This window comes from Oryza glaberrima, chromosome 1 (genome assembly GCF_000147395.1).
Source record: "Oryza glaberrima chromosome 1, OglaRS2, whole genome shotgun sequence".
NCBI classification, from domain to species: domain Eukaryota; kingdom Viridiplantae; phylum Streptophyta; class Magnoliopsida; order Poales; family Poaceae; genus Oryza; species Oryza glaberrima.
Window position 1 is genome coordinate 2,020,307 of NC_068326.1, and position 24,736 is coordinate 2,045,042.

The window sequence follows — 24,736 nt, forward strand, 5'->3', positions numbered from 1 at the left end:
CTTGCCATAGTTCCCAAACAATCAGAAGACGTGTGAATTTAGAGAAAAACTATGTGTTTTCAGCAAATTAGATTTGCATGTCTGGTACTTTTAAGTAACGAGTGCACATGGCTAAAGGGAAAGGAATGAAACAAAGCAACATCAGTGTAGATGAAAATCACAGAATATCCTAACTGAAGCATTTCCATTGGTTCCAACATCCAGGTTCATGACTCATGAGCCATTATGATACTGCCAAAAAACTTGGTCACGATAACGACCTTAAACGCCTAAATAAGCATACATTCACAATTCATGGTCCATGTATACTTATAGAAACGAGCGGTTCACAGCCCTCAAAACTAATCTTATGGCAAGGAAATGATTGTGTTAATCATTAATTCCTAACAAAATCCTTCAGCCGCCTCAGCCAGATGAGGTATTCTCGGCTGTCCTTGTTGATCATGTACTCGTGTAGGAAGTTTGTGGCCATGGGCGTAATCCCGCGCATCTCCAGGTACTTGTGGAATGCCCTTTGCAGGTTTTCATCGAGGTCACTGCAGCAGACAAAGGGCAAGGTGTTGAACATTAGCACTCGGTGACAGTGATTAGTTGAAGAATTTGAGTGTTCAATAAATTTAAATACACTAGGTTTGGTTTTCTTACTTGAAATCAGGACCCTCATACGTGATCATTTCATCTTCCCCACTCTCTGATGGCATCACAGACAAGGCATCGATGAGGATCTCATCAGGATAGGCAGTGCAGATGAATTCAAGGCTTGGTCCCTCTTCTCCCTTCGAGATGGTGACAGTTAGAGGAATGCTAGATTTTGGGGCCTTCTGAGTTTCTTCCTCCTGATCATCCTCGTTTCTGTCCTCATCAGCCTCATTCTCACGGTCAGGTTCATCGCCAGTCACAAGACTGGGCATGGAAACTAGAACCTCAATATTCTCACCCTGGTAAGTTCTTGTGAGAGTAATTGAATTAAAGCCCTTTTCATCACTAATTTTAAAGGGGAACTTGTCAGGAATCTCCTCAACCTGTGTCAGGATGAAAAAGAAAATGAGGCTCTCAGACAGACAGTGACAGAAAATTGCTCCTGGAAAAGCATTGAAATTGTTCAAAGCAAAGATGAAAGTAAAAGATGGTGTTCTCAGAAGAAAAATATAACTGGGAGTTCAATTATTTCTGACCCTCATGGTTTCTTTTTGCATTGTATGTGTACAACTCTACACTAAATCATGCCATAATTAAAATTTGATGCAAGACTAGATCACCAGAACGAGATGCTTGATGTCAAAACAGCAGGGATTGCAAAGTCTTATATCTGTGTGATAGAAACTACACTTCCTTTGTTGGTTTTTCTTCTCTTCAAACAAGCAAGAAATATCAAACAGTGCATGATGCAAAAGCATGGATGCTTTTAGGCTTGGAAACTTAGGAGCATAACCCAAAAAGGTCGTTAGAACACCATTTTTCCAGCCCAAGTACATAACATTAAATTGACCAGCACTTTAATGCATTAAGCTTATATATGAATACAAAATATAAGTATGTATAATATGCATAGAGTAATCAAGCTGGCATGAAAACTTAAACTGTACAGTTCAAGCAAAATAATCAGGTCCCCTCAAAAACTCAAGAAAAAGGACAGGAACTAGACACAATGATTCATAAAACACCAACAGAGTTTTAAGCAGCAGAAAAGTTTCAAAATAAAAGATTTTAGAAACCAACATTAATAGAATAAGACTACAGGGGGGAAAAGGTAATAATAAAGAGCACAAGAGGTTATAATAAAGAACACAAGGAACAAGAGCAAAAGGAACATTGAGTTCTTACACAGAGGAACACATGAATCATTGCACAAAATTAAGCACAGTACAATATGATCAAACACTAAAATAGTGCCATAACTGCAAAGAAGTGACACCCAAAATATATTTATAATCAAGAGATGTTGAGGTTAAACATGGGCATGAAAAAGTGGAATACCAAATATATATTTGTACCAAGTACTACCTCAGTCTCAGCAGAGCAATGACCACGCTATAAACATAATAACGCTACCAATATATCCTTGTACCAAAATACTACCACACAATCTCACACAATCTCAACAGAACAATAAGTATGCTTCACGCTACCAATTGCAGAAGGAAGTAGAAGAACAAAATACCTAAAATAAGTGAGTAAATAACAGACGCCCAATTCCCACTACTGAAATATACTAAGAACGTAATGCAAACCAGAAGATGAACTATCTAACAAAGGCAGGGCTGCTACTTTGATTCCATCCATGCTAATATGAACAAAATTACAGAAAATAAAGGGGATTCAGGATGCCAAAAAAAAAAAAAACAGAGAGGCTCTTCTTTTACGACATACGGACAGAGCGAAATAGCAAAATTAGTGAGATCCCGGGAACTCGCGCACGCACCCGGTCATGGTCGTCGCTCTCCTCGGCGAACTTGATCTCGGCGTCGATGATGCGGAGGAGCTCGCCATCTGAGCTGGGCCTCGTGGAGGGGGCCGACGAGAAGGGCATCGAGCGAGGCTGCGGCCGCGCCGCAGCGGCGGCGGCCAGGGGGCGGAGCAGGGCGGCGGCGCCGCGGTTGGTCCCCGCGGCGGAGGCGGAGGCGCGGAGGAGGGGGAGGGTGGAGGTGGCGGCGCGGCGAGCGGCGGCGAAGAGAGCCATGGCGACCCGTGCGGCGGCGCGGACGAAAGGTTAGGGTTTTCGGGGGTTTAGGAGGAGTTTTTTTCTGGAAGATGGGGAGGCGAGAATTTGTGTTGTTTTAAGAAGGGAAATTTTTTTAAAAAAAAAAGGTAGGGGCATGGGCCCCACCTGTCATTCTGTCAAAACTTGGTCAGTATGTTCATTCGATCTATAAGCAATATTCTTCGCTTCTTGGAGAGGAAGAAAAATAGTTCTGTCGCCATAACTTATTAGACCCGTTCCTTTTTCATTAAAATTTAAATTTTACATCGATTTTCCTTAGCAATATTTTAACGGCTAAATGATGTATTTATATGAAAATTTTGTATATAAAAGTTGCTTTATAATATCAAATAAATCTATTTTTTATGTTTGTAACAATTACAACTCAATTAATCATGCGCTAATGGATTTTTTCTATGTCCTAACTTTGTATTCATTTTCAGTAAAAACAAACACCACCTTACTCCCTTCATCGAAAAAACATTTCTAGATAGGAACCTCGGCATAGGCATATTCAGGTTCGAGATAGAAGTTTTTTTTTTACACAGGGAGTAAATGTTCACATTTTCGACAAAAATGCAAGAAACTGTGAAAATTCAAGGTTTTGATGTGGGACAAAAGCTATTCCGTGTGAAATTTTTGAATCACTTTTGAGAATTCAAATTTGAAACATTAAATTTGATGGGGATTTTTGGTTTTACCAAAATTTGATGAAAACCTTCATACCATTACCATTAGGAGTTGGAATCTGTCACGCCCCGAACTAGTCCTAGGCGGAACTAGCCAGTGACGCTCCAAATTAACCTGTTAATCGATACCAGTCCCAGGAAACAGTGCCGGTATCACAGGAAGACAGAATATCACAGCAACAGAGGTCTCTTTATTATAGAGTAGGAGTACAGTCATGTTGGGCTGCGGACAGATCCCGAGCTCACAACTGCATTACAAAAGGGAAGCGGAAGCCAAGACTTGACCAAACATCACAGGCGCGACTTGGGAACTAGGCCGAAACCCTAAAACTCATCGTAGCCGGCTTGCTCCTGGAAGAACTCCTCGTCAGCAGGATCCGCTTCATCTTCTTCAGCAACTAGGGGGGAGATTATTTATATAGAGCAAGGGTGAGTACGGGAGTACTCAGCAAGCCATGGGAAATAAGTGTTTAATGCAGGCTTCAAGGAAAGGCTGTTGTTTTTGCAATTCGTTTTATTTGAACTCCTTTTTGAAACAACTAAGTGAGTGCTTCTCAAACGACACGGATGGGACAGTGCGTCTCGTCCGGTCGGAGTATGTGCAATGTATCAGTCTTTTGAATTGATCAAGATTGGCACCCGGCCAACAGCTTTCAAACGGCCACCCGGGCCTAGCTGATCCCATCAGCCGCGGATTTTCCAAACATCATTCCCAAACCACATCAGCAAATTTCACAAGGCAGTAGTCGAACAAAACTACGCTAGGAATCACCTCACATCCACCCATGACCGTGGGCACGGCTGTTCGAACAGTTTAATAACCTCTGCAGAGGGGGTACACTTTACCCACACGACATTACTAACCCGGATCATCCAGCCCGTGCAAGACGGCCATGACTAGAGACCTTAAGGCTTTCATGACAAGGCATTTCGAAAGCCGACACAGGTTCACCATATGCCAACGAGAGGGGTCCCATACCAACACCAGATTAGGTCCCAGACCATACTGTGCCAGGAAGCCCAGGGGTTCTCCCCGACACCACCCCGGCGAATCCACATGTCTCTTGGCATCAAGGCTTCCCCGATTAGCTAATTACTCAGCCAGGGGTGTCCCATTCCACCCATGTGGTCGTACTTGTCTTATGTTCGGATGAAATTCCAAGGAAACGGTCCTTAAGTGCAAGAGCGGGAAACCGTACACCCGGTACGTTCCCCGGTCCGCGATTTGGAAAAAATCATTTAGTTCGCAAGCACCGACCCAGGTGTCGGGTTTTCCAAGTCTTTTGTAAAACCCAAGTTTTACCCAAGATGTTTCTCAGATTTTAAGTTTGAAGGCGACCGTCGATACCCGTGCAGAGTGCACGATTACCGAGGCGCAACTAGGTGGTTACAAGGGAACATGGTATAACAATTACAATGGAAGGATCAGATGCAACAAGTTAGGTAGGCACACCGGTCTGCCTTGCAGATGGTGTAAGCAGGTTAAGTGCAATCCTACCTATGCATAATATTTTTCAAGCAACATAATTAAGTTCAAATATAGGCTCAAGATGTTCAAGGGTGGCTTGCCTTGCTCGAGATCTTGAGCTTGATCCGCGAAATCCTCACACTGCGGGTCTTCGGGCTCCGAAACTGCACGCGAAACGGGACAACTCAACAAACGGCGAAAATAAAGCCCTATTATTGACCTCTAAGCGTGCCATTAGATAGATCTCGAGATTTGAGGAATTTTGGAAGTTGAACGGAGTCAGACGAACTTACGGTTGGGAAGACATTGAATTTCTAAGATTATTGGATTTTTGGTCTAAAGGAAAAGGATTTATTTAAACCCTATTTGAAAAACAAAAGAAAAGAAAAGAAAGAGGGAGGGAAATTAGACTTCCCTCGGGCGGCTAGGGCGCGGCCCGAGAGAAAGGGGCGGCTCGGCCGAGCTTAATGGGCCGGCCGGCCCAAGAGGGTGGCCCAAGGCGCGCGCGCGAGCGGGGAGGAGAGAGAGAGCCGGTGGGCCGGGTCCATCCCGCGTGGTCCTGGGTGGGACCCGCTTGTCAGCGACTCGGCTCACCGTGGGCGAGGTGCACGCGGGGCGAGTTAGGGTTTGCGGAGAGAGGCGCGGCGCATGCGCGCGGCTCGCGGAGGACGCGGTGCGGCGGGCCCACGCGCAGCCTCACAGCTCGCGGTGGACCGCGCGCACGGGGAGGGAAACGGAGGGGGCGGCTGGCCTGGTCAGCCGATCCGGTCACGGCCGAGGCGGCGCCGACGTGGCGCCTACGTGGCTGCCACGCGGACCGGCGGGAGGTAGACGACGACGCCGGCCGGAACGGACGGTGGACGACAGCGGCGAGCGGCGAAGCGAACCACGGCGATACAGGCGAAAGCGAGCACACCGGGAGGTTGCACGGGATGAGAGGAGACGAGCCAACGGCTCGGATTCGCCGGGGGATGCTCGACAGCGGCGGATTGCGGCGGCGGGAGAAGGGGGAAACGGCGATGAGGTCACGAGGGGTCCATTCCCGGCGGTGAGAGCATCTACGCAGCTACGGGAATCCGTTGCTAGCGTCGGATTGGGCGGAGCTACGCCGAGCGAGGCCGGCGACGAGCGGGTGCTACGGAGCACGGGCGGCGATGGCGGCGAGCACACGGCGGGCGGCGGCAACGGTCGGGGCGGCGCCAGCTAGCTACGGGGAGGCTACTCGTGCTACTACCCGAGTCTAAGGGGAGGAGATGGAACGAGAAGGGAGAACGGAGGGAGGCACTACCGTGCGGGGAAGGGCACAGTGACGAGAACCGACGGCGCAGGAGCGATCTCTCCGGCCTCGGGCCGGGGAAGAGGAAGAAGACGAGCGCCCGGAGTCCCCTTCCGCGTCCTAGCGCGCACCGGCTCCTCCGGCACACGCGACGGCGGCGGTCGGCGAGAGAGATGGAGGGACGGCAATGGAGTGGAGACGATGGGACAAAACGAGAGGAGAAGGGAGAGAGGGCACCTGGGCTTTAAAGGGCGGCAATGTCGGTTTGGAAACCGACCTTGGGCAGTCAAGGCGCGAGCTGGCGCTCGGCGCTCGCAGCCAAAACGGCGACAGAGGGGGGGGGGGGAGGATGACGCCGGCGGGGAGAGAAAAGGGGAAAAGGAGGAGAGGAAAAGGGGGCTTGCCTCCTTGCCGTTTCGGGAAAAGGAGGAGGGAGAGAAGGCGACGCGGCAGAGGGAGTGGAGGGCTCTGCCTCCGTCCCTTGGGGGCACGCGCGGGGAGTGGCGGGGCCGAGGCGATGACGACGGCAATGACGGCGGAGGTGGCTTGGAGCGGAGCAGCGACACGGGCGGCAGGCGCGGCAGAGGGTGACGGCGGCAACTGGCCGGTCGGCCACCACGGCACGCGCGCGCGGGAAGCAACGGCGCGCGGCGACGATTTGGCGGCGTCGGCGGGAACGACAGCGGGATGCGGAAGGAAGGGCTCGGCTCGGCGCGGCTCGCGCGCACGCGCGTGCAGCGCTCGGGCAGAGCGGGGGAGAGGGAGAGAGAGAAAGAGAGAGAGAGAGCCCGGGGAAGGAGGGGGAGATGGGCCGAGAGGGATTCGGCCCATCGAACCCTAGGGAGGCGAAATAGACTTTTGCGGAGGGATTGATATGGGAAGGATTTGGATTCGGGATTGAACTTGACGATAGATCGGGGATTTGAGATCTGAGATGGCACGGACACTAGACAACAAGCAAATAAACGGATTTCGCAACTAGGGTTTTTAAGAGATAGTTTTCCCGCTAGGCGCCACGACGGAACGGGCGCTACAGAATCCGGCACTCAATTGAAAAGTTGAACCTGAGGATTTACTGCCTATTGCAGTGGAGCCTAACTCCCATAATTTTGAGGTGCCAATGACTATCTCCTTAGTTTAACTCAATTTGATCATTCCAATTTGTAAGCTAGCTATACAATAACAAATAGTATTATACATGATGAATAAATTGCATTAATGGTACATCAACTTAATATGCAAGTGTAATTTAGTGTAAAAACTTGAGAAGTGAGCGTGGTAGCGCAACAATTTGATATGTGGGTACAATCTAGTACAAGAATCTAACAAGTGAGCGCACGGATGCAACGCCTTGCAAGGTTGGTGTGATTTGCTATAATAACATAAGAAGTGATGGAACAACTAAATCATTTCGAGCATTTTTTCTATACTCATTTTGTTTTTTTTACTTATTTTGTTAATATACTGTAGATTTCTCTAAGTATATTTAATTTGTGTCATTCAGGTAATTAAAGTATACTTAATTTGTGTTATATGGTGGGACAAGTAGAAAGGGCAAAATCTCCTTATATTATGGGACTGAGGGAGTGGTAGCATCTACGCACAGTGACACCCTTCGCCGGTGACCATGCCGATTCTTATGGACAAGGACTGAAGGACAGGGGACAACGAACGATAAGATGAATAGATGATGGGATCAGGGCTGGATCGGCGGCTGGCCCTGCATCTGCATGTTCCTCTCTTGCTCTTCGCGCAGCTTGCGCCTCGTCACCAGCTCCATCTCTTGCTCTTCGATCAGCGGCCGCCTCCTCTCTTCCTCCTCAAGCTGCATATGCAATCCCGAGTTACCGCCGCGCGACTGGAGCGGGTCTACCACATGAGCGTGTGTCAGCAGAGCCCATAGGATCGTTATAAACTCGCCGCCGGTCGCCATCCTGGTGGCGTGTGCCACCGCCCTATCCGACGGGGAGATGTATAGCATCAGGTTCGCCCAGAAGGCGGCGAGCACCTTCCACCGCTCTCTCGTGTCCTCCATCCTGTCGACCAGGTACACGGCGACGCTCGCGCCCTGAGACAGGATCTTAAGCACGTTCACCGTGTCGTTGCTCGTCGAGTTGTCCAGCTCGATCATCTTCTTCACCTTCTCCTCGTCGGAGTCGTAGCTGTAGATGATGTCCTTGCTTTTCTGCGCCATCTCGTGGTCCATCACTATTTTCGAGCGCCCCAGCTCGATCAGCTTCTTGTACTTTTCCCCGTGGGACTTGCAGCCGCCGAGGAAGTCCCGGGCATTTTGCAGCGTGCCCTGAACTGTCGACGTGCTCCTGTACGTGTTGTCCTGCACTAGCTCCGGCTGGAACGCTAGCAGGTACGCGCAGTACCCTGACAACTTCATCGCGACCTCATGATTCCTCGCGAACTCGTCGTCGGTGGTGGTAGCTTTGTTCTCCATGCTCAGCCCGTAGTCACATATGCTCGTGGCAATGTGCCACTTCAGGATGTAACTAGCGTACGGGTTGCCGAGCAAGACGTCACGATCGAGGTCCATGTCGATGATGCCCTTCTGATACAGCCACATCCTCCCGTCGGTGATGTTGCCGTTGCAGTTCTTGAGCTCGCGGAGCACGGCGTGGCTCACCTCCGGCGTCAAGCGGATGGAGCGAGCCATCAGCCATGAGTCCAGGGCCTCGGCCTCGATGGAGAACCATGATAGGAAGGTCTTGATCCAGTGAGGATGGATGTTGTCGAGGAGGAAGTATTGGCCGATGGTTCCCTTCCAGTACCTCGTGATGGTACTGAAATGGCACAACACCTTGAGAGGGACCTCCATGAGCGCCCTGTGCCATGACTCATTGCGCACGTACCGACACATCATCTTCACCTTGTGCCAATCAGAGAAGATGAAGGTAAAGAACTGATAGGACTCGAGGAAGATGTACCAAACGATTACCAAACGGGTGACAAGGAGGTCAAGGTTGAAGCCATGGATGATGATGTTGCTGGCATCTCCACCGTCTCCGGGACCAGGCCGAAGCGGCCGGTATCGGAGAAGGTCCGGGGAGAAGAGGGTGAATAGGCTTGTCGTGAGGATCGCGACATACACAGCAAGGTCAGGAGCCAGGCTGTTCTTGATAGATGGATAACGGGCATAGAAGAAATCAAAGAGGAACCCAAGCTCGGCCTCGACCACCCGGTACGCCCTATCGAGGTCTTGGTCATCGGCGAGGAGCCCCTTGACGACGAAGTCCCATGACTTGCCTTCTTGGAAAGGGAGGGCAAAACGACCAACATGATCGACGGCAAACCTTAACCTGAGCATCTTGAAGAGGGCGAAGGACAGGCATAGGTCCCGCCGCCGCGCCACACCTCGATCCCCTCCACCGTCGCTCAACTTCAGCAGTTTCCCTTTGCATTGCCAGACCTTCTCGACATCCACCGTCTCCGGAACCCCGTAGGCTACCTGTTTGACTTGCTGCCCGAACTCCACCTTCTCCACCTCTTTGCCATCGACGAGGTAGATGTACTCCTTCATGGTTTCGGGGTCATAGTTGCCCTTACAAGATCGGACGCCGGTGCTGCTCGGTGGCTCATGCTCTATGTAATCCAACACGACCTGGTTCTCCTTGGTGAGCCCACGGGAGCGATTCGTCGACAGGTACGCCTTGACCCTCAACCCCAACCGCACCACGCTCAAGCTCCAGAGGAGGAACAGGCTGACGAGGAAGGTGCCACGGAGCTGGCCTTTGTAGTAGAGGATGAGGAAGAGGAGGTAGACGACATGGAGGGCCTGGTTCATCATGGACCTCGTCTGCTGGCTGCTGTCGTTGAAGCTGAACGCCGTCATGGTGTCGGCGGTGCCGAGGAGGAGGAGGAGGAAGCAGGCCCAGACGACGAACAGCTCGTTCTGGATGGACGACGACTGCATCAACCCGATCGTGTAGGAGATCACCGGGTAATTGAACATGAAGGCTCCCCAGACGAGGAGCCTAAGTAGGGCGTCGCCATCGTGGCGCCGCCTCGAGTTGGATAGGACAAGGACGCCGACGAGGAGGCAGCCCACTGTCACTAGGACCTCGATCCTCGCCAGCTGCCCGGAGGAGCTGGAGGCGAACTGCTTCCCGGCCTGGGTCGCATTCCTCGCTGAAGCAACAATTTGATCCATGGTGGTGTAGAAGAAAGGAAGCCAAGGTCAAATGGAGGAGATGAGAGGCTAATGGAGTAGTAGAAGACCACATCGACCACCTCACACCATCGTGGAGAAAGAAATGACTAGAGCCATTCAGCCAAGTCAATATCTATATATACTTAACATCTTATGCACATGGAGAGACGGTAAAGTCAAAACTCTCATCAAAATCAAATACGAATAAACTACATCGATTTACGCATGGCCAGCTTTATATGGTTGATTATTGCACGCAACTCGAAATGGCGCTAGCTAACTTCTTCTTTTTTTTTCTTCAGGGAGAGCATCTGCTTCGTCAAACAGATGTAAGTAAGTCAATGTAACGTCATTATTTGCTAATGAGATTACAGGAGCTGACACCATCGTGGAGGAAAGAAAAATAGTAATCCCTCCGTCCCTAAAATGTTTTTTATCTTTGTGTTTTGAGTGGTTATGTCTTATATTTTGGAATGGAGGGAGTATACACCTAGATAGCACACGAGGGAGTTATTGCTTCAAATATGCCAAGGAAAGGAAAAAACAAAACATAGGAAAGGCTGGGGTCGCCAGCAACCATCCGGGGCTCTTAAACTTATGGAACCTAAAGAACAGAACACCACCACATAGTAGCCCCCAGAAAACACATCTAAACCCTAACAGCTTCGACAGCAACCACAAAGACATTTTTTTACACCAGCGCATCGACAGGCAAAACATCCCCAGGCCGCAACTCCTCCTATTTGCGCTTCATCTTGTCAAGCAAAGTAGACAGAGCCTTTCGATCTTTTTCTTTTAACAGCAACATCCATCTCTGCATCAGCGAGACGATCCTGAACATTCCCTGCAAGGGAGACTTGATCAATTTGTTTTCAAACACAAAGTCATTCCTCACAAGCCAGAGCCCTCAACAGAAACTTGCACAGACGAAAAGTCCCACATTCCTCCCCAGTTTTTCTTTAAGGAACATTACCCCGTCCTAAAAGGTACTTCCTCCGTTTCACAATGTAAGTCATTCTAGCATTTTTCACATTCATATTGATGTTAATATATCTAACTTTCAAAGGAACTTTGCAACCCCAAATCTCTTTCATATCCTTATCCACAACACCCCCAAATTTTATCAATCTATACATAGACTTAGCAGAGAAGGTTTTGTTTTTCTCATGAGGCCAAACCACAAAATCTGGAGAATTATTTAGTTCCACCCCCTCTAGCATTTCCTCCAACTGTCCTAAGAGAGGCAGTATCCTGGTGATCCAGGTTCCTTCTAAAAGACAGGGACCAATTAGGCACCCCCAGAATCTCCTTGACAGACGACTGTTGTTGATTGCTCACCCTATACAGAGAAGGGAACATGGTCCTGAGTGAAATATCCCCAAACCACACATCCTCCCAAAATTGTGTTTTTTGTCCATCCCCTACCACTTTAACTACTAAACTTCATTATTTGCTTAAGAAAATGAAGTGAGATATATACACATCTAGGGGCGAGCTTCAATTTATTCGTGGATCAGGGCGCTGATGAATTATTTGCTTACGACAAGAAAATGATTGTGCTAATTGTTACCGGCTAACAAAATCCTTCAGCTTTCTCAACCACAGGGGGTATCCTCCTCTTCCCTTGCTGATCATGTACTCTTGTATCAAATTTACGGCCGTGGGTGTGATCCGACGCAGCTCCAGGTACTTGTACAACGCCTTTTGAAGCCTCTCATCGAGGTCACTGCAGCAGACAGGGCAAGGCAAATTGCATATGAGAACTCGGTGATTAGTTCAAGAACTAGTTAGACTGTTCAATAATTTAGGTTTTGGTTATCTTACTCGAAATCAGGAACCTCATATGTGATCGTTTGATCTAACTTGTCCTCCAATGGCCGCATCAGGGCCAAGGTGTCGATGACGATCTCTTCAGGATAGGCACTGCAGGAGAATACAAGGATTGGTCTATCTCCCTTTGAGATGGTGACGGTGAGAGGAATGCTGGATTTGGGGGGAAGCTGAACTTCTTCATACTCAGATTCATCGCTGCTCCATCTTTCCTCATTTTTGAATTTGACCTTGACAGTCTCAGGTTCATTGTCAGTCACAAGGCTGTCCATGGAAAGCTCAAGCTCAATGTCCTCACCATGGTAAGTTCTTGTGAGAGTAATTGCATTCGAGCCCTTTCCATCATTGATTTTAGGGTAAAAGGTGATTTCCTTGTCCTGTATCAGTATGAAGAAGAAAATGAGGCCCTCAGCCAGACAGTGACAACACATTGCTCTTAAGGAGAGAATGAAAATTGTTCAAAGCATTAAACTTACATATCATATATATAATTGCGGAGAGTAATCAAACTGTCATGAAAACTTGGAATGTATAGTTCAGGAAAACAATCAGGTCCTGCATAATCGCAGAGAAAAGGTACAGGAACTAATAGAATGATTAAAAAGGCACAACAACAATGATCAAGCACTAAAATAGTGCAGTAACTGCAAATAAATAACACCAAAATCTACTATAATCAAGAGAAGTTAAAGTTAATATGAGCATGAAAAAGTGGAATAGCAAATAGTCCACATCATTGTACCAAATATTACCTCAATCTCAGCAAAGCAATTGCAATGCTGTAAACATGATTATGCTACAAAATGCAGTATAAAAATTAGAAGAGCAAAAATAAGTTCAAAATCATCTTTCTCTTTAAAGTTAAATAACGAATACCAATCCTACTATAGCAACATATAGAACATAACGCAAACAACATATAAAGTACCTAACGGCGAAAAATTGCTAAGTTTATTTCATAGTAGTATATAATACGACTAAAATCAAACAAACAAAGGGGATTCGATGATGTCAAAAGATTGTTCTCTGATTAGATAGAGCAGAAGATCGAATAGCAGCATTTTGATTTAGTGAGATTCAGGAACTCGCGCGCGCACGCACCCGGTCTTGGTCGTCGTCGCTCTCCTCCTCGGCGTCCTTGATCGCGTTGTCGATGACCCTGACGAGCTCACTGTCGAAGGCGGGCTTCGTCAATGGGGCCGACGACGAGAACGGCATCGAGCGGGGCTGCGGCCGCGCCGCCGCGGCGGCCAGCGGGCGGAGCAGGGGGAGGGTGGATGTGGCGGCGCGGCGAGCGGCGGCGAAGAGAGCCATGGCGAAGGTGGTGCAGCGGCGGATGACGATCGAAGGTTTAGTTAGGGTTTTGGGGGGTTTACGACTTGTGGAGAATTGGAGATGAAGATAAAAATCTCTACCAAATATATGGAAAGGATCATTCTGTTGTCAATCATATTTGTTTGCTTCTTGGAGAAGAAGATAAAAATCTCTACCAAATATCGTTATCCGTTAATTAAATTCAATTAAGAATTGTTGTCCATTTAATTAATAAATTCAATTGTTCTTTTACGGATTTTCTGTTTACCCCCTTGCTTTGCTCATTATCTAATCATCATTGTTTAAGCGTTCCTAGTAGTGGTTTAAGTTTTGAACAGACATCCATAGAATAATTCTTTTCACATAGAAGATCATTTCAGCCATCATAATTCAAAATTCCACACAAAATTCAGATAAGCAGCACGAAGAAACGGTAAAAGGCTAGTAAAATAAGCACTGATATCATAAGTGCCAATAGCCTCAGATTGACTACTGGGCATCAGAAATAGCACATTGCAGGGAAGGCAGTTTCCCTGGTTGTTGCATTGCTTCGCATAATTCTAGTAATCCTCGTTACATATGAAGGTATGCTAAAAAGACTAAGCTACAAAAAATTCTGCCAAATTGCTCGGCAATTTCTCATTGCCGGACGAAGTCCTTCAGCTTGGTCATCCACCCAACGTACTCCTTGGTCTGCTTGGTCACCATGTAATCGTGCATGTAGTTGGTGGTCGGCAGAGTGATCCCTCTTTGCTCCAGGTACTTGAATAGGCCCTTCTGCACATTCACCGGTAGCTCACTGCAGTAGAAAGAAGCGATTCGGTGAGGATTATGAGTGGAGATGGTGCTCAAGAAGGATTGAGAAATGGAGATGGAAACTGGTGTTCTTACGTGAATTCAGGGCCCTCGTAGGGGAATTTCTCATCTCCTTCTGCGGCTGCATTCTCCACTATCAACATGTCGTCAATGGTGATCTCCTCGCGAAAGGCTGTGCAGGTGAACTCAAGTTTGGGCCCAGAGCCCTTGGAGACTGTCACCTTTAGAGACACGCTGCTATCTCCAGCGCTCTCGTCTTCGTCTTCATCTTCATCTTCATCATCCTTGCTAGCATTCTTGCCCTCACCCTCATCTTCTTCGTCGTCAAACTCAGGGCCCCCTTCTAAATTTGGCATGCTGACAATGACCTCAATCTTCTCATCTTTGTAGTCCCTTTTCAGAATAACCACACTCATCCCTTCTTCGTCAAGGATTTCAAAAGGGAAGTTTTCCGGAACAGGTTCCTGTTGCAAGAAAGATAAATGGGTAAGATGAAACACCTTTGGAATATTCAATAACAGATGTTAAATGCCTTGATGTCAAACCAGCATGTCAATTTTACAGCTAGATGTCACACCTGCAGATGTAATTTTACAGCTTTGATGTCAATTCGTTCATTCACTTTTCAGGGTTATGTGGAAATGATTATTCAACCTCAATGTCAGTTCTAATATTGCCCTTGCCTGGAGCTTCCAATTGATCAAAATATTGAAACCAAACCATCACAAACTCTATCATCAGTCCCACTATTTGTCTATTCCAAAGTCATACCGCTTTAAAAGAATCATTAGAACGGTTCAATGATGTGAAACAAGGAAAACGCTTAAGAAACTATTTGCTTACACAAGGGTATAAGACTTCTCTCCAGACATTCAGGTCAAACATGACAAAATAGATGCAAGAACGTTATAGGATCCTTGAAAACCAGATGAGCATTGCATAGCTGACGCAGGGAATAAATCTAAAGTCTTAACAACTCTCTGAATGCCAGTTGCAATAAACAATTGCCAATAAACTATCACTTAAAGAATACAGACACCTAGACTAATGACTTAAGATAAAAAAAAATTAAACAGAAGATATCGATGCATGAGTAAGATGAACAAATTCTCTATTCTCTAACTGCCACCAGCATACCGAAGTAACAATACGTCATCAGTCACCAATTGATCTGTATTAAGAGAGAAGCGCCGAACGAGACTGCAAAAGTAATCTATTTTAGGTGAAAGCAATCGTAAATATATTTCCCAATTGTAGTGTTCAATTAGCAAGAGATGCCCATTTTTTATCAACCAGTTACCAGTCGACGTGTAGCATTCACGCAAGACAGCACTATAATTTGACAAAACCTCACCAAAATTCATCAATCCCCAAGACAAAATCACTGACCAATATGACAAAATAATATCTCATTTGGCGCGCCAAATCAGTCAAGTTTCGATGGCAGTAGTACAGTATCGCGCAAGAGAAAAGCGCGCGTCTCACTCTCACCTGCTCGTCGATGGCGAGGTAGTCCTGCGCCTCCCTGATCTCCGCGTCGATGGCTCCGGGGAGGTTCCCGGCGCCGGACCCCTTCTTCTTCTTCGCCTTGACCTTGCTCTCCATCACCACCTGCCCCGAAGAGGCGCTCGACCCCTGCGCCGCCGCGCGCAGGGAACCCGCGAGCGGCTGCCGCTGCAGCGAGAGCAAGGGTGTTCCTGCGCGGGCCGCGGACGAGACGCCGGGAAGGAAGGCGGCGGCCGTGGTGGCGGCGGCGGCGGCGGAGACGAAGGCCATGGCGAACGCGGTGGCGAAGCGAAGGAGAGAAGAGAGGAGAGGGAAGGGGATAAGGAAAGGGAAGAGGGGTTTTGGATGACGCTTATACCTACCGTTTAGTGGGACCCACCTGTCGGTGACACTACTTGCCTCCTGTCCTCTTTCAACGATTTCGTTTTTAGAAAAAATCAACAGAACTTGCGTATGGGTTTCTTGTGCTTGTGAAATTAATTCTCCTTCTCCAAATGGTCTAGCACTATGATTTGATACAACATCTGTAGCTGTGTTTGGCTCTTGTAGTTAGATAATCCCTCGTGCATGATTAATTAATTATTAGGTATTTTTTAAAAAAATATATATATAACAACTTTCTTATATAATTTTTTCGTGGAAATATATCGTTTAACAGTTTCGAAAGCGTGCACAAAGAAAACGAGATGGTAAAGTTAGGAAAATAAATTATTTTTCAAAAAAAAGAAAATAGAGAGAAGAAAACAACCTTAATGTAGTGCCTGGATCGATTTTCATCAAAGAAAGAAACAGTCAAGCGTTGCATGACAATTAAAGGATCATCATTGGGCATCAACAAGAACATTTAATTTACAAGACTTTGCTGTGCTACACATTGGAAGCAAGTGCTTAGATTACATATAGTAGTAATAGTATTATGCATGTGTAATAACTGTTTCTGATTCTGATTGAGAGCCTGCAATTTGGCAGGAACAAGATCGAGCTACTATACAAACGGCAGAGACAGAGACAGAGACAGGGCCCCCATTTGCAAGGCCTTTCCTGTCAATTCATCCTGCCTTTATTATTATCGATTGATAATTCCAAGATAAGAAGGAGAAAAAGAAGAAGAATTAAAAACGCGGGAATTATTACTGTAATTAATAATCCTCCAAGAGAAGAGACGACCATGACATGACATCACAGGAGCTGGGCGTCGCGGCTGGCCGGAGAAGGGAAGACGGGCACCTCGGCGAAGCGGAGGCGGCCGGAGTCGGCCGCGCCGCCGGCGAGGCGGACGTAGTAGGGCGCCCGCGGCGACGCCGACGGCGACTCGTTGGTGAACGGGTTGCCGATCGGCGTCTGCCCGCCGTTGGCGTAGTGGACGATCGCCCTGTACAAGAACGGCAGCAACCCCTCCATGGCTTCTTCTTCTTCTTCTTCTTCTTCTTCTTCTTGCCAAGCAAAAACAATGGAGCTAAGCAAAGCAAGAACCCTCTCTACCTCTGTGTCTGTTTGGTGGTGCAACTGCAAAGGATAAAGAGGAAGAAAGAGAGGCGTGTGGGTATTTAAGGGCACAACTGCAGATTAGTATAATAAGGTGAGCCTTGAGATTTTTTTTTTGACTAAACTAATCAATGCTGATTAGTGGATAACAACTGGCTTAGCTTTGCTCAGCTAAGCTACTAGCTAGCTAGCACAAGGAAATGGTCAAATGAGAGAGCCACATCAATTGGAGAAGATGATGATGGGATGCATGCACGCATGCCTGTGGACTTGTGGATAGGAAAATGGATTTTTTGTAAGCAGAACAAAGATGCTGTTTACACTTCAGGGGGACACACAAGGTGCATTAGTTTTTTGTGATGAAACAGCTATTGGAATGTAAGGTGTCACACAGGAACAAATCAGGGGGCAATTGGGTTTTGTGGTGACTGCTGGTTTCTGATTGGAATTAGGTTTAAAATAGGACAGCTTCTGCTGATTCTGGTCTGGGTGTTAGGGGAGGGAGACCAATCCTATATAATCATATAAAGAATATCAATGGCTTTGTGCTTGAAGGAAGGGAAAGCCACCAAAAAAAAAGGGAAAAAATGATGCACAGATGTGGTTCGAAAACAAGGGACATCTTACCTGACCTCAAAAGGGTATATTGTAATGGAGTTTGTTGTGTTTTCCCTCTTCTTTTTCTGTGTTTGTTAGTGAAGCTTGCAATTGAGGCCTCAACTAACCCTATAATTAAGACAAAAAAGATAAAAGGCTAAATCCGAAGTCTGGTGAACCATCGTTCTCAGGTATCCCAATAGAAAGAATTGGGTCGACTTTAAGCATCATCCAAGTCGTGAGAATGACACCCTACTAGGTCAGAGTAGCAGACAAAGGGTAGATATATATTTTTTTTCTTTCTCTTGAACTGAGTACATTACAAACTGCTCACGGAACTGCAGCTGGTTCACCAGGAATAACTGTAACACCAAGAAGAATAACAGGGTACAACAGTGTGAAGTTCTTACATATATATCCTCAGGGCTTCAATTTGCACCTCTTGGTAACACATAATTTAACTTTCCAGGAAGAATTTTCTAGCAGCATGTGGCAAATCTCTCTACATAAGCTACCTATGCTCAAGGCTGGTTGGCTCTTAATGTGACAATTCCTCCGTGTAAAAGAAGCGCAAGTCAACGGGGGTAAACAGGATATTGCTTACAAAACCTGCGAGGCAACGATCCAGGTTTCATGGATACACATCACCTAGATCAGAACACGCCTACGAGCTAAGATGGAAGATTTGACAGTCTGGTTTGTATTTGTTCTTGGAAGCAGCCTGCTCAAACTTCTTCAATGGCCCTTCATTCTCTCTCAAGCCAGTCTGGATAAAGTATCGCGACCACCACGAAGAACTCCGCAACTTCGCCTGTGAAAAAAAACAGTCCATGTCACCAAACTTCTAGTCTTCGATATAGCTCAATTATTTATATTGTGTTCTAGAAAATACTAATGCATGCATAACATCAAACAAATCAACGGTTATTCCATTCCTCTCCAAACAAGTAACCATCAATAGCATTAATGGACAGCCTAACAGACTAAGCAATACTAGTCAATAGGCAACAGCATATTTGTAACTGCCAACATACAGAATGCAATTGAAATTATATTCCATGATGTGATATACTCATATACTACTGTATAATGAAAAGAACACCATACATGCAACATCGCTACAACATCAATAAAATGCTAAGCATGAATATCCAGAACATCGGTAACCTATTAAAAGCATAAAACCATTCTACAACTTTTATAAGCTGCCTTTCTGGATCATGGACATGGAATGCGTCAAATCAATCCTTTTGTGTCAGTACGGTACTGGTCTTAGAGGTCATACGACAAATTAATTTGCATGTAGCTATTAGAGGTCATCCATACGTACCGGTCTTCCGAATTTTGGTAGTTCAGAAACCTTAGCCTTCTGTTGACCTGGATTGCCTGAAATTAGTGTATCAAAAATAAATAGTTCAAATTTTCTATAGCTTCCACCATTACAAATAGTGTATATATACTCCACAGAAATGTTAAGAAACAAGCACTTTAAAAGGTCCAAAAGTCAAACCATACAAGTACTAGAATAAATGTTACAGTATTGTTTTACCATTCTCATTTAGTCAAAAGAATATAAATATCATTAGTATGGGGCTATGGGCTTATTAGGATGCATCCAACTAAAGAGCACTAGAAATACCAATGATGATTGCACAACCAAACATCAAATAAATGAAGCTTCATTTTAAATGTAAGATCTAGGGAAAATGAACAATCAGTATGCTATCACTTCAGGTCTGACCAAACTACCATGACATTTAAAACAAGGAGAATCATCATGTACATCTAAAAATATAGCCGTTTATGTGTCAACTATGATCATCAACAAGTATGCGATTAACTCAAAGAAATACATACCGGCAAAGATAACAAGACCATCTGTAGAAATCCTTGCTAAATCTGGAAGTGTTTTGTTCAGATATCTTGGGGTCAAATAATCCAAAGCATCTGATACGATAACAAGGTTAAAGGAATCTTGGCGGTATGGAAGAGGGAACTTGATATCAGCCATACGAACAAAGCCCTTGCGCACAAGGCTTTTGCAGCTACTATCAGTATCCTCCAAATCATAAGGCTCCACTCCCCATGCTTCAACCTTCCCTTCCTTCAACAAGTTAGAAACTACTGTACAACTATCAGGGCCAACATGGAGAACCTTATGCAACTCATTGCCATATGCCTTTTTAAGATAAGGAAGTGCTTGCATGACTTCTGGTGTACAAGAACCTGAATGCAAATGCAAAGGAAAGGTTGAGATAATGAGAAGCACAAAACTTCTCCCAATAACACGTGTGAAAAGGAATACAATGGAGATTCCTAAAAAAATCAATTACTAAACCCTCCCAGAGAGGGTCTTATAAGTTATAACTATCATGTTCCAATATATTTTATCAAAATTTAGAGGGTTATCTATTAGTATCATGAAGCTTAGGATAATACAGTAAACTACGTTGCTGTTTGTACCACACATCAGACACTCAGACAGCCAAATTACATTGGTATGACAGTGTCAAAATTCAGCAGGGGAAAAAATAATTATCACATGGTCCATGTTGATCATGTCATACCAGTTGAATTCTTTATATACTGTTCATGGCCTAATGAAGAATAACACCGAAGGCATCAACAAAGAAAAAAAAAAAGACAGAAACATTCATGGAGAATAAAAAACCAACTGCAGTATCTCCAGAATGCTTATATGAAGGATTGCACAACACCTATTTCTTACTGCAGCGAGTATCAGAAGAAATTGAAGAGATAAATCAACAATGCATTAAGAGAGGTTAAAAGATGACAGCAGCATATGATTTGGCACACAAAGAATAATATACCTTCAGACCTGCTCACAGCTTCTCTGCTAGTAACTGTTACACCTGGCCATTGGAGAAAAATGACAATTAGAAGTATGAGCTGGTCCACGATATTTGGCACTCAAGTATGAGCTGGTCCACTTTGCTATCTCTAGGAGCAGGACAATTCAACGTTAAAAAATCACAAAATATATTCATACTACAGGGCAATCTCAGTTAACAATTGAATATCCCAAGTTGATTTTGTTTTGATATTTCAGAAAATCATGACAGCAACAATGCAGTACCAATAAGAAAATGCAGGTACAATGCTGCAGCAATGTCACTGTGCACTAATTGTGACAGCAATAATCAGTGATGGCATCTAGCACGCCCACCCCTACCTCCAAATCTATTATTTAAGTTGCTACTACCTTTCTTTAATAGAAAGCAGAGAATCAACAGAATAAGGGAACAGAGTGAGTTAGTATGAGTTACTCTCACTACGGTTTTTTCACCATTTTGCAATACAAGCTAAACGGAACAAAAATAAACAGGTGAAAAAGAATATTCAAGTGGAGTTCAAGCTGACCTGAGCCGCTATTGAAGTAGGCGATCAGAATAATGACACCCTGAAACCCCAAAAAAAAAAAAAAACAAGCACACTTCTGTCAGCTGAGCACATGAGAAATCCTAACAACTAAATTGACAAAAAGAAAGATGGAAAACTACCAGGACCACGAGGGCGATGGTGAGCACGGGCGGCGAGCGTGACTTGGGGTGAAGCAGGCCACCGACAGACGGCAATCCCCCATCCGCCACCCGCCGGCTCGGATTCACCGACCTCCTCGACATCCACTCCGAGCCCTCTCCAATCCAAGCCGCCCAACCTCTCCCCCCACCCCCGCTCGATCGATCACCTGCTCGCACCCAACAATATCATCATCCCGTCATCACAAACAAATGCCCACACAAAATCACACCCCCAGCACGGGCGGAATCCAGATCCCCCTACAGCCCACAGATCGGAACCCCCCCCCCCCCCCCCCCCACAACGCAGCAGCAGAAGCAGAAGCAGCAGCAGCAGCAATACCTCCGATGGAAGTGGCGGATGCGGCGGGCGGCGGAGGAGGAGGGGGAACCCCCGAGAGCGGCTAGGGTTCGGGGAGGAGAGGGGATTCGCGGATCTGAGGCGAGTGAAGCAAGCAGCGGCGGCGAGGTGGGTGGCGATCCGATGCGATAGGGACGGGAGGAGTGTATGATACGGTGGCACGGGATTATATACGGCCGCGTGCAATGCAAGGGTGGTGGTGGGATTAGCACGCCATTAGCGAGGGATTTAGTGGAGCACAACCCGAATTCCGAGACGGGGAGATGGGGGGAATTTGGGGATGTCGGTCGCCGTCGCCTGCTTTGACTGACAGGTGGGGTCTACCGGTCTTTTGGTTTTCCTTTTCTTTCTTTGCTTCGCTGGCCGTCGGCCTGGCCCGGTGGGTTCCGGCCCAACCCACTGGGCTGAAAGTACTTACTACTAGTACATGTTATTACTAGTCAATGGTCAAATAGGTCTGGAAAATTGTCAATGGTCAACACAGGAAATTTGGTATAGCTAATATCTGAAATTTTAGTGTACCTAACACTAACGAATGCTCCATCGTGCAACTCTCTGGATTATTATGCCAACTGATTAGCACCCAGTATTTCCATTTCATTCCTGCCCAGGAAAGCCAAATGGTCAAAGTCGTGTCACGGATTCGCATTACATTTGACCATTTAGTCAACATTATTTCCATCTTTTAAGCATTTGCACATTTATTCACGTCATGTGATCGTGTACTACTACTTCTCTCTGCGCTTGGGGGAAAAAAGAGAGAACATGGCGGCAATATACTAGTAGTGATATTATTCAGCAACTAATTTAATCAGCACTCTCAACTCTACTGGATCTCTTCCTCTGTCTCTCTATTGTTCATCATTTGCAGAAAAGAGTCTCCTTCGTGGCGTTTCCAGTGGTTGTATTGACCCTGGTGCACAAAGTTAATTGTAGTTAGAGTGAGCTCAATGTAATGTACTACCTCCGTCCCTTTATAGTTGTCGTTTGGGAGTTGTGCCCCCCTCACAAGCACAAGCACAGATTCCTAGCGACTAATAAAACGGGACAGAGGGAGTACATACAAGGAGACACAAAATAAGTGCAATGGACAGCCATTGGTGTGTGCATGATTGCAACATTGGTTACTTACCCATCAGCAATTTTGCAGAGGTATTCACGCTGATCGTCTCGCAGTGGAACATCTGTAAAATCTGGAAGGCCAATAGAGAGAGAGAGAGAGAAAAACTTAGATGTTTGATGATCCCATCAAACAATAGTCAATTCAGTCTAATGCAATTGGTCAGCCTCTGACAAAATCGAAATTGTTCTTAGAACTCTGTTGAAGCATTTTGTAGATGAGTAAGAGGTTGGCTAGAGATTGAAAAAAAAAAACTGATCATATTAATATGTCAACAATCCGACAATTTGCAGAGAAAAGGAGTCATTTACGTTGGCATGGCCATCAGAGAGACAGGACCAGTAACTTGCCTGCTCCATATATGTTGGAACCTTTGAACGTCGTGTTTCCTGTGGCAAGTGCCCCTTCCAAGTTGGCATTTGTCAGATTTACCTGTGAAATGATTCAAGAGACACACCATCACACGATTGTCAGTTTGTCACTAGGTTATGCAAGTTAGTAACAAACTTTTTTGTGCTGCAAACCTGTGAAATTCATGCTTGACAAACTGGTAGTAACTTAATCAGAAAGTGGTCAATGACTTTCCGAAGAAAGTGAGGACTTATGTAGTGATCAATTCTCTTATGTAACGCAAGCTTGATCAATATTTGCTATGATGCCAAATTGCTATCAATTTATTACTACTTGTCTAACCAGTAAAAAGGAAAAAAAAAACAATTCAGGCTTTCTGAACAATGCAATGGTCAATGTAGAATGTAGTAGCATTTCAATTAGCTTGCTATCGCTAATGCTTTTCTTTGAGCAATATGCAGTACTACCTTCGATACATTTGCCAGTGAGAAGTCTGCACCTCTAAGATCAGCATCAGAGAGATCAGCACCTGGATTTATCACCAGAAAACTCTGAATAATCAATGCAACTAGAACCAAAACAACAGTTTTGCCATTTCAGAACTTCACATTGGGGAAGAATCACTACAACTACTGATGGATGGAACATCTGACGACATTCACAAGCACAGCATCAGAACCTGTCAGGTCAGCATCAAAGAAGCTCGCGCCGAGCAGCTTCGCGCCTTTGAAGTTCGCCTGCCTCAGTATAGACTGCAACAGCAAAAACAGACCAAAGAAATCAGCACAAAAGCTTGCAATTGCATAGGACTCTGACAATTCAGATACTCTTCTGGACATAGAATTCAGTAATTCACTCACAAGAACAGTTACAATCTATCTACAGAAATATGATCATATCCGAGTTCAAGAACTGAAACAGAAAGGCCATGGGAACAATCAGAGAGTACCGTCTTGAAGTCCTGCCTGATGAGCGTCTGGCCACTGAAGTCCTTGCCGGTGAGGTCCTGCCCCCGTGTCACCTGCTGCCCGTACGGGCCTCCTCCCTTGAAGGCCAGGGCCGGGTCGGCGACGAGGAGCGAGGCCGCGACGAGCGCGGCGGCGCCGGCGTTGGCGAGGTGGAAATGCAGGGAGGAGGAGGAGGAGCGCACCGGCGTGGCGGAGGCGGAGGCGGAGGAGGGTGGGGATGGCGTGAGCTTCAGGCTGCCCAGGATGGTGGGGATGGCCATGATCGATCGTCGTCGATTCTTGATGCTCTCTCCGGTGGTCGTCGGAGTTGGTTTCTTGTGTTTCTTCTTTAGCGACGGTGTGTTTATCCGTCTTATCTGTTCGTGGGTTGCTTGCTCAGTCGACCAATCGTGGATCGCCACGTCGGCTGTTCTTTCCTAGTATAAGAAGGAGAAAATAAAAGGAATTTTTCCAGCCATTCTGATATGATTCAGGTTTTATTTTTTTATTAAAAAGGAAATGGTTCACTTTCTTGCTACTACAAGTTTCAATATAATTATTTTGCGGAGAAATATGT

General features: G+C 46.1%; 6 protein-coding genes across 8 annotated transcripts; all 6 read right to left on the reverse strand.

Moving 5' to 3' along the window:
* Positions 1 to 149: 149 nt before the first annotated feature.
* On the reverse strand, positions 150 to 2,745 carry LOC127786351 (uncharacterized protein At2g39795, mitochondrial-like). The gene is made up of 3 exons (XM_052313732.1): positions 2,423 to 2,745; positions 646 to 1,022; positions 150 to 536 (listed from the first exon to the last, which is right to left on the reverse strand). Exons 1-3 carry the CDS (start codon positions 2,678 to 2,680, stop codon positions 377 to 379), a joined length of 795 nt encoding a protein of 264 aa, XP_052169692.1. The 5' UTR covers positions 2,681 to 2,745; the 3' UTR covers positions 150 to 376.
* Positions 2,746 to 7,830: 5,085 nt separating this feature from the next.
* On the reverse strand, positions 7,831 to 10,293 carry LOC127784015 (uncharacterized). The gene has a single exon (XM_052311193.1). The coding sequence runs from the start codon at positions 10,291 to 10,293 to the stop codon at positions 7,831 to 7,833; it is 2,463 nt and encodes an 820-aa protein (XP_052167153.1).
* A 640-nt stretch (positions 10,294 to 10,933) lies between these two features.
* Positions 10,934 to 13,478, reverse strand: LOC127779215 (uncharacterized protein At2g39795, mitochondrial-like). Its single transcript, XM_052305959.1, has 4 exons — positions 13,225 to 13,478; positions 12,118 to 12,500; positions 11,864 to 12,019; positions 10,934 to 11,137 (listed from the first exon to the last, which is right to left on the reverse strand). The coding sequence occupies exons 1-4, from the start codon at positions 13,435 to 13,437 to the stop codon at positions 11,113 to 11,115; spliced, it is 777 nt and encodes a 258-aa protein (XP_052161919.1). The 5' UTR covers positions 13,438 to 13,478; the 3' UTR covers positions 10,934 to 11,112.
* Positions 13,479 to 13,853: 375 nt separating this feature from the next.
* LOC127779177 (uncharacterized protein At2g39795, mitochondrial-like) lies at positions 13,854 to 16,092 on the reverse strand. The gene is made up of 3 exons (XM_052305898.1): positions 15,745 to 16,092; positions 14,329 to 14,717; positions 13,854 to 14,236 (listed from the first exon to the last, which is right to left on the reverse strand). The coding sequence occupies exons 1-3, from the start codon at positions 16,027 to 16,029 to the stop codon at positions 14,077 to 14,079; spliced, it is 834 nt and encodes a 277-aa protein (XP_052161858.1). The 5' UTR covers positions 16,030 to 16,092; the 3' UTR covers positions 13,854 to 14,076.
* Positions 16,093 to 18,106: 2,014 nt separating this feature from the next.
* Positions 18,107 to 21,972, reverse strand: LOC127779187 (probable pectin methylesterase CGR2). 2 transcript variants are annotated; one of them, XM_052305919.1, is made up of 7 exons: positions 21,724 to 21,972; positions 21,363 to 21,550; positions 21,223 to 21,262; positions 20,673 to 20,705; positions 19,699 to 20,067; positions 19,172 to 19,227; positions 18,107 to 18,652 (listed from the first exon to the last, which is right to left on the reverse strand). In XM_052305919.1, exons 2-7 carry the CDS (start codon positions 21,483 to 21,485, stop codon positions 18,506 to 18,508), a joined length of 768 nt encoding a protein of 255 aa, XP_052161879.1. In that variant the 5' UTR covers positions 21,486 to 21,550; positions 21,724 to 21,972; the 3' UTR covers positions 18,107 to 18,505. The 2 variants fall into 2 exon arrangements, with proteins under 2 accessions (XP_052161879.1, XP_052161872.1); XM_052305912.1 differs by having other exon boundaries at positions 20,673 to 20,714; positions 21,724 to 21,963.
* A 441-nt stretch (positions 21,973 to 22,413) lies between these two features.
* Positions 22,414 to 24,536, reverse strand: LOC127779205 (thylakoid lumenal 15 kDa protein 1, chloroplastic). 2 transcript variants are annotated; one of them, XM_052305943.1, is made up of 6 exons: positions 24,162 to 24,533; positions 23,892 to 23,964; positions 23,680 to 23,741; positions 23,212 to 23,293; positions 22,874 to 22,934; positions 22,414 to 22,654 (listed from the first exon to the last, which is right to left on the reverse strand). In XM_052305943.1, exons 1-6 carry the CDS (start codon positions 24,438 to 24,440, stop codon positions 22,603 to 22,605), a joined length of 609 nt encoding a protein of 202 aa, XP_052161903.1. In that variant the 5' UTR covers positions 24,441 to 24,533; the 3' UTR covers positions 22,414 to 22,602. The 2 variants fall into 2 exon arrangements, 1 of the variants encoding a protein (XP_052161903.1); XR_008018635.1 differs by having other exon boundaries at positions 22,611 to 22,654; positions 23,173 to 23,293; positions 24,162 to 24,536.
* Between the last annotated feature and the right edge of the window lie 200 nt (positions 24,537 to 24,736).